This window comes from Ostrinia nubilalis, chromosome 9 (assembly GCF_963855985.1).
Source record: "Ostrinia nubilalis chromosome 9, ilOstNubi1.1, whole genome shotgun sequence".
Taxonomy (NCBI): Eukaryota; Metazoa; Arthropoda; class Insecta; order Lepidoptera; family Crambidae; genus Ostrinia; species Ostrinia nubilalis.
The window spans coordinates 16,974,577-16,989,606 of NC_087096.1; the positions used below are offsets into that span (position 1 = coordinate 16,974,577).

Here is a 15,030-nt window from a genome sequence, read left to right on the forward strand (position 1 = left end):
TTTGAGGTATAATTCATTTTTAAACATGTTTCAGCACTTTCAGCCCTCATTTTAGATCATTGTAAATTAAGAGAATTCATCAGAGTTTAATAAAATTACGAAATAAACGATTTTAATGAGGGTTTTCATAATTACGCTCACTAGTTAGCGCCACTTGACTACCGAGTAGGTAAAGTCCTGTACTTGCTTTTGGCTAGGACAGTGGCGCTAACTGGTGAGGGAAACCCTCATTAAATTCATCGTCAACCAATGCCTTAATATAGGATCAATAAATACTTTTTTATGGAACAGGGGCAGATGATCGTCTTCTCGCCTCGAGTGAACCAGCCTGGATTACCCCGAGGCCTGTCTAATGCGGAATCTAATCTCATTGCTTGTAAGAGAGACGGTATGAAATAGATAAAACGCTGCGTTTCAGTGTCTTAAAAATTATTGGACCTTCGCATCGTAAGATAACATTGTATCAAATATCAAATATCAAATAATTTATTGTGCATACACATTACCTACATATCTTATTAAATTCTTAATGGTCTTTAAGGCAATCTGATGATACTGTAGTATTATCAAAATACATTGAGTACAGTCAGTTTTGTTGTGAAAGAGTAACAAACATTCATCTATCCTCACAGTCTTTCATTTGTTAATAACAGTAGGAATGTTAATCCAATAATTTAAGGAATTTAAATTGTTTCTTAGCAGCTTTGCTTAGTTTGGGAAAATATTTATTGATGGTATTTAATGATTAAGTAAATAACATACTACAGCTGAAAAGTCACGACGCGTTCATCAACCATTGTGCGGTCTCCTTTCCCTTGAACTGATAAAGTTAGGGTTACCCCAGATATGGAAGTTGCAATTTGACATCTAATACCGCGCGATGGAATACAAATCCAATTACCAGCCAATTTCAATAACCACGAGTGAGTTAGGGCCCTATTGATCGTGTGCACACGCCTTTAGCATTCTAATGTAGGCAAGAAGTGCAGCTGAGTCGGCAGTCGGCACATACCTACTAGTGGATGATCAGATTATCCGATAAACTTGATTTTATTCTCAACTGATATTGATTTTGTAATGATGATAATATTAATATTATTCTTTCTTTCTGTATTGGGTGTAAGATGTCATCATCATGTCATCAACAGCCCTTTACAGTCCACTGCTGGACTATGAGCCTCCTCCACTATAGTGGAGGGTTTTGCCATAATCTCCACGCTAGGCAGGCGGGTTGGAGATCGCAGTTTAAAAGATTGATGTTTTTCAGAGAGCGCTGCTGCCCATTCTCTGTTTGATGTGTAGTCCCTAAGTCGCCTCTTACGACCCCCGCGGGAAGAGTAGGGGTTGGTGACAAATGTATTCTACTCTGCCGTCACCACACGGCTAGTAAGATGTCAACTTACAGATTATTAGTTGTTGTATTTTTTCATAAAGCTTCCAAGTATTATGGAATACCTACATACTAATAGGTAATTTAAGAGCTTTTAGAATATCAATGCTGTAGAGTACCTTAGGTACCAATTAAGAGCGAGAAACATCGTGCAATCAAATTAAACGTCTTTAACTATTCATGTAAAAGCAGTAGATTTTGTCTTTAAATTTTCCTTGGCTTCGAAGATTCGATATGATGACGCAGCTAAAACTCTTCATACCCACTGCAGCAAAGATTACTTTTATCAATATCTTTTAAAATAACAGACTGTCATTTCGTGTTATCACATCAACCTTTCTAAACCCTCATTTTATTTGAAAACCTTTATTTTTATAGGCGTAAGGATTAACAAATACCTTATTACGTTTTTGCTAACCTATACAAATTAGAACTGCGTTTGCAGAGCGCTCCTCATCAGGCGAGCACAATGGCGAGGCTCCCTAGGGAGAGGGATTAATTGGCCGAAATAATTCGCCAAGTAATTAACAGTCTGTAATAAATGCTCACTATTTGAGCTACGACATAGCGAGGACGTAACCACCAGCTCACTGTTACAAAGAAAACTGTCGTCATCATCATCTTCTTTTCGTGTCGACAACAAACCTACACAGTGTCAGCCCAAAACTCCGCCACAAGAGTGGCGTTGTCAGTAGCACTCATCAAATCCTCCTGAGTGCAGTTCATAATCATAATCTGATATTTCAGCCATAGGACGACCCAGCCCAATGATTCCCATACGGTTAAAACTGTAGTGTTGGAAAAGCGCAGTAGAGAAATATTATGTAGAAGGAAGTCCCCATGGAAATTGTGATTCGTGAAAAGCTTAACAACGCCATGCTGTAAGTTGCTAGTACAAATTCTAAAGGTAAGTTAGTAAATGCTAATGTAATGAGAAGTCTAGATAAATATAACTGATGAGAGCGACTTTAATAAAAAGGTAAAAGTTCCTTCTTGCTGCCATCCTTCACTTCATCGTCCTGGCGGTTGAATATGACCTACGTAAAGGAATGGATATTACTTTATTTCTCCTGCCTTGATGTTTATGGATTTTTATTTTATTTACCCTAAACCTAAACCAATAAGTAGTTTATTTTCCTATTGCCTCTAAACAATTAAAACTGTGTTCTTATCAAAAATGAACCTTGAACAGGCATGAAATGTGTAATGGAGATCTTTAACTAAGTATTTCTAATTCTATTTTATAATTTCATTAAAATCTTATTTAAAAACTTCTTTTATAATTTTATTTTTACAAGTTTCAAACAACATTATAAAAAGTATCTCAAATGACTTGTGGAGTCCGATGCCATTTAAAATTATTTTGTTATTATGTTGTCAGCAGTGCAGGATGCAAAGGAAAAAGGAAAACTATTTTGACTATCAAGTTGCCAGTAGTGCTTGTAAAATGGTGGCAATTTTTTTTTCTCAATTTATAATATTTTGTGTTAATTTGTTTAATTAATGTGAAATAATGATGAATTATTTTATTAGTGAACCTGCATGCATAAACATCTATAATCATCAAATTATATCTCTATTTATTTTTATTTATTACAAAACACACAATGGCCAAACCACCAGAAGCCAAAATGAAAATCAACAAAAAAAGTTTAATTTAAAAAATTCACTGTCACCGAGCATACCTTCAAATATTTTCTGTTCAGTTTGTTCAATTTAAAACCCACCATTGCTTTGTGTGTTCGACAAAATTAAGAAAAATACAAAATTTTGGAAAATATGGTGTGTTCGTACGGAACTGTACATGTAAGTATGCAGCATATAGGTAAAGACGTTTGATTTACACCTAAGTATTGCGAATATGAAATTAACTTGTGCTTTTTTTGGTGCTAGGTAGAAGTGGGAAGAAACGTTGGAGAAAGGTGTATCGAGGCACGCAGCAGTGATGATTCATGGAGTCCCATCGGTGGAAAAAGGTAAGTGGATATAGAAAATGTTATGCTTTGGAATGTTCATAGGTAAATTATTTTTTCTTCGACCGTTAATATTACCGTGGTTAAACTTTCTGTGAAATTACCCTCAAAAATTTACATCGTATTTTAATGACCGATTTTGCTCATCACCGTGAAATTTGAAAAAACTTTATTGCTGTTTTCTTATTTTATTTTCATTAACTTATTTTCATAAAATCATTGTACCTACCTACCTATCCACTTAGCAAAAATTGTAATATGGTGCGCCATCTACACAAGTATTAAAGCACTACGTGAAAACTCAGTAGCCATTTTCCGAGAACCGCTTTTCATGCGTGCTTTATCAGTGCTTTCAACACAAAGTTGTACGAGTATTCGGTATGCGCTGCTAGATGTCTCTCACGTCGGCAAATTCAGGTTTTTCATGTAGGCGGAAGCCGCGGAAGATGTTCAATATTTTTTGCGTCAGTTTTTACTGTGTTAGTTACAGTACATTAACTAAGTACGGTTAGGTTTTAAATTCTGTTTTGTTGTGAAGTTACATAGTCCAAATTATAACGGTTCGATGCCTAGAATCAGTGGCAAATACTTTAGTGCTCGGACTGCTCGGCCATCTTCACACTATACCTACTCATTGTCAGCTGCCGGCTGATTTATTAAATTACCTAGCTTAAAACTAAGACTTTAACTGACATAATCACAGAATTTGCATTAACATAATGGGAAAATGATTATAAATTAAACTAAAATACTTATTGAAAAAAAAAACTTAGGATTTACTCGCTCTTCTATATTCTTTCTTCGTCTCTTACGATTTGCCAGGTACACCAGAGGTCGCAGGTTCGATCTCCGCACAATGTAGGTAAACACGCGCATGAACTTAATATTTCGATGGTGTTATTTATGGTTGTATTCATATAAATTACATATTATGTAATTTTAGTAAGTTTACACCATTTTGTTTAGCTAAATAAGTATATGCTTAGTTTGGGACTATCGTGCTTACATTAAATATCCAAATATGAACGACTTAATTAGTTATTTAATGCAGAAATTGGACATGAATTCAATATCATTGAATATTAAGTATGTCTTCGTTATTATGTACAGTCACGGAATGAAAAGGTTCGTCAGTTTTCAAATTGATTCCTTCAACGAATCGCGAGCACATATTACCTTTTGAAACTAAGTTACAGAATAATCTCGAGTTAGAGAAAATAATCTTTAACTGTTCGTCAGTAAAGTTCAAAATTATTCAGATCAAAGTGGTTTGACGATTTATCTTGTCAAGAAGAATATTATGATTGATAAACTAAAACCTTCTTGTTGGTTCAACCTGCCATTATTATTTCGATTAAATAAAAAAAACTATTGTCAATTGGTCAATGTCATCATTGCATTGCACTGATGGGATAGAAAAATAAACAAGCAAAACCTTATTCTTTAGCAAACGTCATATTTATTTCAATGTTAGCAGCACTGTTTCTTGTACTGTTATGTTGGCAGGTTTGACTCTTACAGTACCTAGTGCAAGCGAAAACCGACACTAAGGTGACGAACCTTTTCATTCCGCGACTGTACATGGGTAACCACCAACCATACATACTAGTGGGTATAGACAAAGTTGCAAATTATAATCGCAAACCAGTCGAAAAGTGGTCGAAAAGCCCCTTTTTTATATGGAGTTTTGACGGATTCGATTTTCGATTCGATCAAAAAGTGCGTTTTGTCTAGGGGGGTAGGTAATTAATTAGGTATAGGTAGTGATATAATTATGAAAGTACCTAATGCCTTTATTGGATGAAAACGGTTAATTATTAACAAACATATTAACATTAGTATCATAATGAGTCATCTGAGAATCGTTATAAAACCAGACTCGAAGTAGGTATGCAACTAATTTATCAGGTTTCGCCGCCGCGATGCCGCCAACGGTGACAGAGTCACAAACCAGTAGTTGACAGGCTGCTGCTTTGAAAAACCCACTAGATCTTGATTTTTGACATGCGTTTCCGAAATATAATTTATTTGTTTGTTTGTATCAACATTATTTACATGCGTAGTAGTAGATTTGTACGTATTAGCAGGAACGTGCGGTAGGTAGAGCATTCGTTATTTATTTGCAATATAACTAGGAAATACTTACGTTTTTTCTACGAACTTTATCATCTAATCCTACTAATAATATTACTTACATAAATAAAGTTTGTTAATCTTTGAAGTAAAAGCTACTTACTGAACGGATTTTGATTAAACTTTACACAAAGTATTTTATTGATTATTCGTCAGTGTAACCTATGGGCGTCAATATCACTATACTTATAATAAATCTACGAAGGGCGAAGCTCGAACCATGAGTTTTTGCCGACTACTTAGATACATACAGTTAAAAAAATCTTGAAACAAACTGCCGTAGACGTCAGATGTCAACGCACGCAGTTTCAGATGGTAACGATTATGGGCATTTCCGCTCTTTGCTCCAAACATGGGTTTACACTTAGCTAGCTTAATTAATTACTTAAAAACTACCTACAAGCGAAACTACATGACTTTTTGTAGCAATTTACTTAAATTCTAGGATAACGGATTAAGCAAATTTTGAATTTAGATAAATATTATCGCTCAACTATACCTAGACCTTAGTTTGTTCGGAAATTTCAGAACCTTAAAAAAATATCTTTAAGAATCCTATAGTTGGTTGGCGCAGCAGAACTTTTCCTGTAGATGATAGTTAATCATAGCTATCTCTACATATTATTTTTAATTGTTTGTTTACAAGCAATATGTACCAAGTATGTTAACCATTGAAAGAGTTCACGCGGCCGCGGCAGGCCCGAGCCGCGTGCGCTATAATTGAGCTATACTTAGACAACGTGCATGCTAATCTATCTATATTATGTTATTTGTGCAGCCGAGCCCCCGCTTCCTCGAGTTACGTAATATTCTGTGCAATTGCGAAAATGTCCATAATTATGCGCCGACATTGTTGGTGTAGACCATGCACAAATGTTTTTATCTGCCGTGTTTATGTATGACACTGTTAAATTTTACCTAATTGAGTATTAATTGTCAGCGATAGACTTTTTATATGCTCTCTGGTTAAGATTATTAGAATCATCGTGCAGTAGTATTAATGTTTGTTTGCAGTTACTCTTATTAAAAAGCACAGATCACAGAAACTAAAGGGAGATGTGACAAGGGACGGGGCCGGTGTCGCTGTAATATGCCCAAAAACAGAACACATTGCTGCAGACGTTATAATGTAAACAGTTTACATTGCTTGCGTAGTACTAAAGATTATTCGAACGTTGAGTACTGACCACAGTAATGAGCACATTATTTTGATTGAGCATACTTTGTGTGTGTCAATTTCTAATGCGACACTGAGTTTCGAACTCAGCGCATTAGTTGGTATCTTTCTATAGTCATATGCAATTATGTCCTCATAATAGGTATGTAAACGCGAGTGCTGATTTCATGTTTTTTGTCATGTAACTTACTAACGAAAGGTTATTAAAACAACCGTATAATTCACATACATAAATTTTATATTCTTCGTCTTATTTCACATAAATTTCAGAAATAATACAATAAAATGTCTCGCTATTCGCACGAGAAACAACAGATCAACTTACGCTAGGTTCTCTATAAAGTAAATTCACATAAACATTAATACTAAAAAATCGCTCCAAAGAAATAATCCTACTGGTGAACTCCATTACGGTATTGATATAAATAATTATCATAAATAATAATTTCAGTCGAGATTTAAATTCTCTCTTCCCACATTTATTTAAGTATTATGGAAATTCGTGTCAATATATTAATCAAAAATTTATTAGTAATACATAAAAATGAATAGTTATTATACCAATTGACATAGATTATAAATATTTGGCACGTTACATAAAATTATTTTCGCACCAACAATAACCTTAATATTGTGATGATAAGTAGTCAAAGTAATGCTAATAGAACCGCTAATTGCATTCAATTAGTAAACAATGTAATCAAACATCCATTTAATATCATACATAATATTGTAGAGTAAAATTACTTCCTTTTTTATATTGAGTGCACCAAAAATACCTAGTTTATTCAAAAATCATAAATTTTGTTTATGCGTTTAAACTCTTAGCACTCGTAAAAAATTACCACATTGTCTATATTTTTACTAGCAACAATAATTTATTTAAAAATATTATGACATTCTTTTGCTTGCAATCATCTACACAAAGTGTATTAAAATATTTTGGTAATACACAAACAATTAAAATTATAAATAATAAAAATGCGTATCTTAAACTATTTCATATTTTTTCAACTTGAAAAGTTATAATGTTGATACAATAATATATTATTATTTGTATATATTACATATATTCATATTATGTACGTATTTATCGTTGTATAATAAGACCACAACTTTGTACTGAAGTTCCAGCTATTTTATACGAATGAGCAACAGACCTGCTTATGTTAAATAAAAATATTTTAAAATTCATGTTTATATGCAACCTAGTATGAATGACATAGCTAATGAAAATTATTCGAATGTGGTTAAAACTCGACGAGATCCGTGATGAAAATACAGAAAAGAATAAGCTTTTTACATTAAAACATAGAAGATTACCCTGCGTATACATTGAGTTAGTAAGAAAATAATTAAAATGTCTAAACATTTTGCCTACGGTATAAGTAATTCGGATATATTATTATATCATTAATATGACAAATCAGCAGGTCTGATATCATTTTATATTGTTTCATAAAGTAGTCAGAAATTATTACGTATATGGTTTGGTATGAAACATTGACCCAGTCATTTGGTGATAGCGACGTGCATGACACATATTAAATATTATACATATTATAATTGTTAAAATATTAATGGTATTAATGACTTATTATACACCTGTCACCGCAGGCCAATAAAATAAAAATGGAATACGAAAACGATTGGAAAGAAAAGATGGTGTTATTTACAGAAATAAATTTGAATTTATCTTACATCACAGCGATCGCCTGAGAGACTCGAAACTTAATACTATTCTAACTTTAAATTGTCAAAAATAATTATACTTTTTGGGCGGGTTTCACCGTGTTAATAAACTGCTGAAAGTAAGCTTAAGTTATATTAAAATTATACAAATGCTAATTGATTAATAATGCATAATAAAACAATTTAAAAAAATGCATTCATACAGTTCAGTCACTTAAAAATTGACATTTAAAAATGCTATTTGACTTTTGAAACAATTATTCTTCCAATAAATTATTAATTACTTTTGAAAAGGACACATTTAACAAATGATTAACTGAAATTTATCCCCATTTTGTACGAGTATGTCACTGAAGACCTTGCTCCTACATTGACAGAGATGAATCTCAACAAGTCTAACCTGTTTCTACGATACTTTTAAGACCGATTTTGACAAATGTTAAGTACCTACCAGTAACCATTAACAGTGAAACCAACCTTTAAAATAATCTTAATAAAAACAACATTTTTGTCGAAACTAATCTTTGGCCTCAGATCTTTTGTTGTCATTGTGTTATTGCACCGGCGCCAGTCAACTATACTAACACTGAGACTTGAGAGAATTCTTTAAACTATAAACTTGTGACGGACGTCAAATCTCTTAACATTACAAATTACAATTACAAAATCGATGACGAATACAGTGATGAAAGTGAGTCGACTTTAAGTACATTCAACAAATAATTAATACGTATGGCAACATTACCTATGCTAAAGTTATGTGTAACATCTAAATAACTTACGAATACAAGTTATAAATAAAACGTGGAATGTTCAAAATATTTGTTCAACTAGTGTCTAACTCGTAAATGGTAACAACGTTCAAAATATTAAAAATACTTTATCAAAAATTCGTAATTGCGCCGCTAGTGTGTCTGAACACGAGTCGTCGAGACTGGATCGCAAAATACATAAAAATCACTTAAAAAAATAATATGGACACTTCAACAACCGTTAATTGACGGGAAAATCCATCCAACAACATACAATAACATGCACGGAACAACCATCAACTATGCCAAGTCGAACATTGAGCTTAGCCTAATCACACCCATAACAAGGGAACACCAATCGAACCGTAAACTCCCAGTGTTCTTACAATACAATCAAACGCCGTTTCTTAATACTTAAAAGGAACAAATTCCTTACATTCATTTATCTTTCACAAATGCGAGTGCAGGATACGAGAAATCTCATCAAGAAAATTCCAACTCTTAATAACGTCTACGTTTTAGAACTTCAAATCTTTGATGACAAAATCGTAGATAAACTCAACAACAGCTTTCATGAGATCTTTGGGTCTATTTTCAGTTTGAACTTCTAAAACCAGATTCAAAATCGCTAAACTGTCAACTCTGAACACATGTCGTTTCACAACGCACAGTTCTCCCTCGGCAACGTAACCTAACCGTCCTGTAATATCCTGCGAACTATCGATCAATCTACTGGCATTATGGTATGGTACCTGAGCATCGTTTTCAACAATTATCTAGCCTACGACTTAATTTAAACTAGGAATAGGTGACGGCCAGGTCTTCTGACTTGACTTTGACGGAGCTGGGGCTGGGGGTGGTTATGTCGGGGCCCTTGGGACCGAACTGGTAGACCAGGCGGGCCGTGGGCACGGACACCAGCACCGACTGCCGGTAGTGGTACCGCATGGCTCTGCTGAACTTCTCGAAGGTCATGTTGTCGTTCTGCTTCAGCTTGCCCCACAGCTTCGCTACCTCGTCTGGTTTGACGAACCTGGAAAGAGAGAAAAGGTGTTTTTGAGTATTTTATTCTATGATAGCCAATCTGATTTACAAAATTTGTTTTGGTATGGGTTATTGTAACTTTTGTCAAGCAGATTCACAAAATCATCAGTTCTAGTTATATCGTATGTCATACTATTGACGCATCCCTTGGAGAGACAAGTTTGTTCCTAAAAGACTTTCGTAATTTTAAGTACCTATCTAATTAATTTTTATCAGCTTTAAGTTGTTACTCGATGATTATTAGCGATGACTAAACAATTGGAGAGTCATATAAACACTTGTTTATCATTAGCGTATTTGAATAAAAGGGTCATTAAAGGACACTAATGTATTTTAATTTGTCCTCTGTCCATCGGTCTAGATATGCGAATAAATAGATTACTAGCGATCGTATCCCTTTGTCCGAGTTGTCATAACACGTTAGATATGCGTTAGTAATATAATGTCATCGACTGATTACCCATTTGCAATGTGGCAGGTATGTACATTCAATCGGTTGGCCGCTGTGCAAACGTTAAGTGTTTCTTTATTCGATTTCACATACATATCACTACGGTGTCTAGACAATGCAACAATCGTTTTAGATTAGTCGGTTTCTAACAGTTCAGAATATATTTAACATTACAAACAGATGCATTCGTCACGTCCATCGCTTACAGATTCGGTATTTTTAAAATTGCATTAGGTGGTATTGACGGTAGTGCCATCTTTATTTTTATCATAATCGTTAAAACAGCAATCTGTTTCGAGTATTGAACTCTATTAGGTAACTCAATTATTTTTCCAACTTATCCTTTCTTTCATTTTATCAATTTTATTTAACCCTTCAATCTAGGTACGTACTTTGACGCACGCGTGAGCAGTCATTTAAAGAGAATTTATTTGTATTATGTCTGCGTTTGCGCATGTTGAAGTAAATTATTGAAACAAACTTCATAGCTATGTAATTGCTAAAGTTGATTAATTTAGTAGAATTTTTCACAATTCCGCATTGTGAACAGCATTGCAAAGATACTTGCATTATTTGAGGTGTACTGAGTTACATAACTTTTGCGATGAATATAAAATTGACGAGGCAAGTTCATCTGGAAATACTAATAACATAGCTGCTCAAGTAATTTGCTCATAATAAAGATTCCCAACCAGTATGGAAAAACAAGAAATATATAGGGTGGGCTAAGATACAAGCGAATGTAGCATTTTAAACTGAAAAATTGAATTTCTTCAGATTTGTATAAATAATACATATCGTCCTTTAGTATTTTGTGGTTTATTCAAATAATAATACCGAAGAGCTTTTGTTTTTCATTTTCTTTAGTTCATATCAGTAACTAATATTTTAAATTGAATGCTAAGATATGAATGACTGCTTTTGTAAACAAACAAAGACGTAGGCATGTGTTAATAAATGTGAACAATGAAAGTTGCATTCATTGTTTTGAAGCTCGGGACCCTACGAGTGACGCGACGCGACCACAATATTTTGAGTCAGCCAACATACGTGACAAATGCTAGATAGGACGTCCTGTGTGACAGAATAGTCCTTTTGACAATCACATTGTCTGCATGTTCACAAAACCACTTGCGTAATTTTGCTAAAAAACTGCCCGATTTATACATTTTTGTGATTCTATTTCTACAAACAACACAATACCTACACAGCCATTTATATGTAGAGTCACACACAACCTGCATCGGTAATATTATTTGATAGTAATTTACTGAAATAAGAGACGCGCCCAAACCAGACAGTCCACCCTGTATAGAAAATAAAACAACGTGTAACCGTGTCAAGTTCTTGATGCTGTGTCCAGATGATTGCGATCGGAGCCAAGGCCGCCCTGTGTCATTACCAGCGTGGCGGCCGAGGATCTAGCTATACGGGGTGGTGATAAAAACGGACACGATAAACTAACTAATACCACCAAAATACCACTTTCATTCAATTTAGATCTCTATTTCAATAATTCTTAGGATGTTTTAAAGGTTCTAATTTAAATAATAATGCTAAAATTAATTACATTTGTGATGATACGTAACAAATTGGTACACACTGTATGCTTGTTACCAACTGGCCAATCAAGAGATCAACCTCGAGGAGCGTGTGGGCTCGTTTGACAGATAATAATGTAGTTCATTTGCGATAATTGATATTACTCGACACGCCTCCGAGTAAGTAGCTTTTCCGGGAAATCTGTGATCTCAAAGTGATAAGTGAAAATGATAGCTTTTGTTTTGTTTTGTTCGTGTATTTTAGTTTACAGACATCATTTCGTATTACAAGAAACAGCTGGTGGAGTTTTATATTAAGTTAGTATTCTCTTCATCACAAAGTTTGTTCAGATATTATTGCTGCTGTAACTTGGGAAGTAATTACTACGATAGTAAACAAGCTAGAGTACTAGTCTGATTTCTTTACAGTTTAGTGATCTAGATGAGTTGTAACATAGCTTCCAATGTAATAGCGTTACAAAACAATTGATCGAACATCAGCCATAAAAACAGCCATGGCATTGGCAGATGGCGTGTCGGTAGCCATTTTTTCTCGAGCCTTGTCTACTATAATTGTCTTTTTATGTTCATTTGGCATCCTGATCGATTGCCTCACTGAACCTTCATCGATTGAGACTTTAAAACCGATTTTTTTCCGATTGTAAGTGAATACTTTATTCACTTTAATTACGGTTAGGTATCCTTGTCTCAAGCGCGAGTCATTTGTAACTTAGAAATTACAATATTTCCTGAAGATCATTATTGCATAATTGGCAAGTATCGTATCGATTGCAGATAATACTTCCTTTTTTAATAGCTTTTTGCTGTTATTGAGATTCTATAATGACAAAGGTCCATATTGGTTGCAGAATGTAATTTTATTGTGTCTGATGCCTCTGGCGACCATTGCTTGTAGACATTCAAAACTGCAATACATGGAACATTGCCAAGTCGTTGCGCTACGAGAATTTTTGATATTTCATTTCCAAAAGTCTTGGTTATTCTAATTTCACATATTAATTAGTCATCGCACAACAACACCGTCCGCATTGTCAACCAGCGCACAATACAATTGACCTTTATCCGGCTCGCAGGTCCAATCATTAACCTTCTCTCCGAAATGATTCATTCGAATTTGGATGCGCGGTGCGCGCGCGCAAGGCCGCGCTTGTCGCGCCATCAGCTGGGCCAAGGAGCTGCCTCTACGTGAGCTGAATCCACAACCCGAAAAGTTATCGGGATATGCGCAATGGCATTAAGTTTAAAGACCCGTTACTCGATACTGTGGGTTTGAAAGTCTTTCAATAAGTTTCTCTTTTTCCTTAGGCTCCTCTCCCATTATTCTATACCACGAATTCTATTTATTTATGTTAGATACCTTCAAGTTCAAGTTTCCTACATTAGTAAAATAATGTTCTAAATCATAGTCTCTGAATATATCTGTAAACATATTTACAAACATCCACTTACACTTGTTTATTTAACATTTTATCACTGTCTAGGAATGGAGTTTCTTATCATTTTTTATAACTAGAGTTTACAAATATTGTGTCCGGACGGCGGCTTACTCTAGTGTTGTGCGTGTGATTCATTATGTGCTAACTGGCACCGATTGTCAAGACAATAGGGATTTCCCGGTCCCCTTCAAACAATAACTGCGTTGGTAATTCGTAATTCGGATAAAACCGAAATGACAACAATAAAAACATCTTAAACTGAACTTGATAGCCTTTTCGATTTAAAAGCAATTTCTTTAATAAAGTCGTAAAGAGCGGGACTGACGTCAGCACAGGACCTTAGCGATACTGACATAAATGCTTAGCAACGATAGCTGATGAGCCGGTCAGCCTTGTCCGTGCAGCGCTGTTCAATTTCAGCTATAATCCTGATTGAGAAATATCCAGTTTTTGCTATATTATAAAAAGCTCAAAATACAAAGTATTATTTTATTTTATTTCTTAAACAAAAAGATAATCTCGAATGATGTAACATATAAACATTTTGATGCAATAAAAAGTTTTCTAAGAATATATTTTATGTTCTTCTTGTTCATGGTGATATACTATTGCTTTATTTATTTATGCAATTTATAAACTAGAGATTATACTAGATCGCCTTCTACCATTTATTTTATTAGTCCATTTTGAACTCATTGTTAATCCACTAAAAGGTATGTACCTACCAAGTAGCAAGTACCTAATTAAGGATTACGTATTCATTAAATTAACCTAATACCTAATTGATTACCGTTTTTTAATGCAAATAGCAAATAAATTCTATTGAATCCGCCCGATCAGAAAAGTTTACAGATCATTATACTGTAGCGTTGCGGTTTGCTGTTTTTTCACAAATTAATATTTCTTCTCAATATTCTGATTTTGGATACCACTAGCGACATCTATTGGCGTGATTTAGAATTAATTTGCAATAGATGGCGCTTTTTGCTCAGTTAATTGAAATATACTTTGATGAAACATTTCCTAGTGTTTTTATATTGATTATTCTATTTTTCAAATAGAATATTTTCAGTGTTCTGGAAATTGTTTTCATCATGGTTTTATTAGTACAGTATTTACTTTTTCAAACGGCGAAACGAAACGTATCGCGATGTCTATGACAGAGCGGCTGTCAGTGGAGCTGTCAAATCACTTAGGAATTTGTCGATCGTGCGCAACCGCAATTTGATTATTTTCGGGAATGTAATTCCTTTTATTTCAAATCGGGTGGTGCAAAATGCATCCACGATAATTTCTTGATGAATAAATAAAAATAACACACATGAGGTAAGTTCCCGTCGGAGAATTTATTTATTTTTCGTGATTGATATTTTTCGTATTCCAGTACGTGGTTATTTCATGTGATCGTTTCTTTCAGAGA

General features: G+C 34.2%; 1 protein-coding gene across 1 annotated transcript in view; it reads right to left on the reverse strand.

Annotated features, from left to right (window-relative positions):
• Positions 1-6,890: 6,890 nt before the first annotated feature.
• LOC135074754 (ETS homologous factor-like) overlaps positions 6,891-15,030 on the reverse strand; it is a 35,188-nt gene continuing 27,048 nt past the window's right edge. Inside the window, exon 2 of the mRNA XM_063969127.1 lies at positions 6,891-10,150. Coding sequence (XP_063825197.1) covers positions 9,916-10,150 — 235 coding nt within the window. The 3' untranslated portion in view covers positions 6,891-9,915. The remainder of the gene's footprint in view (positions 10,151-15,030) is intronic.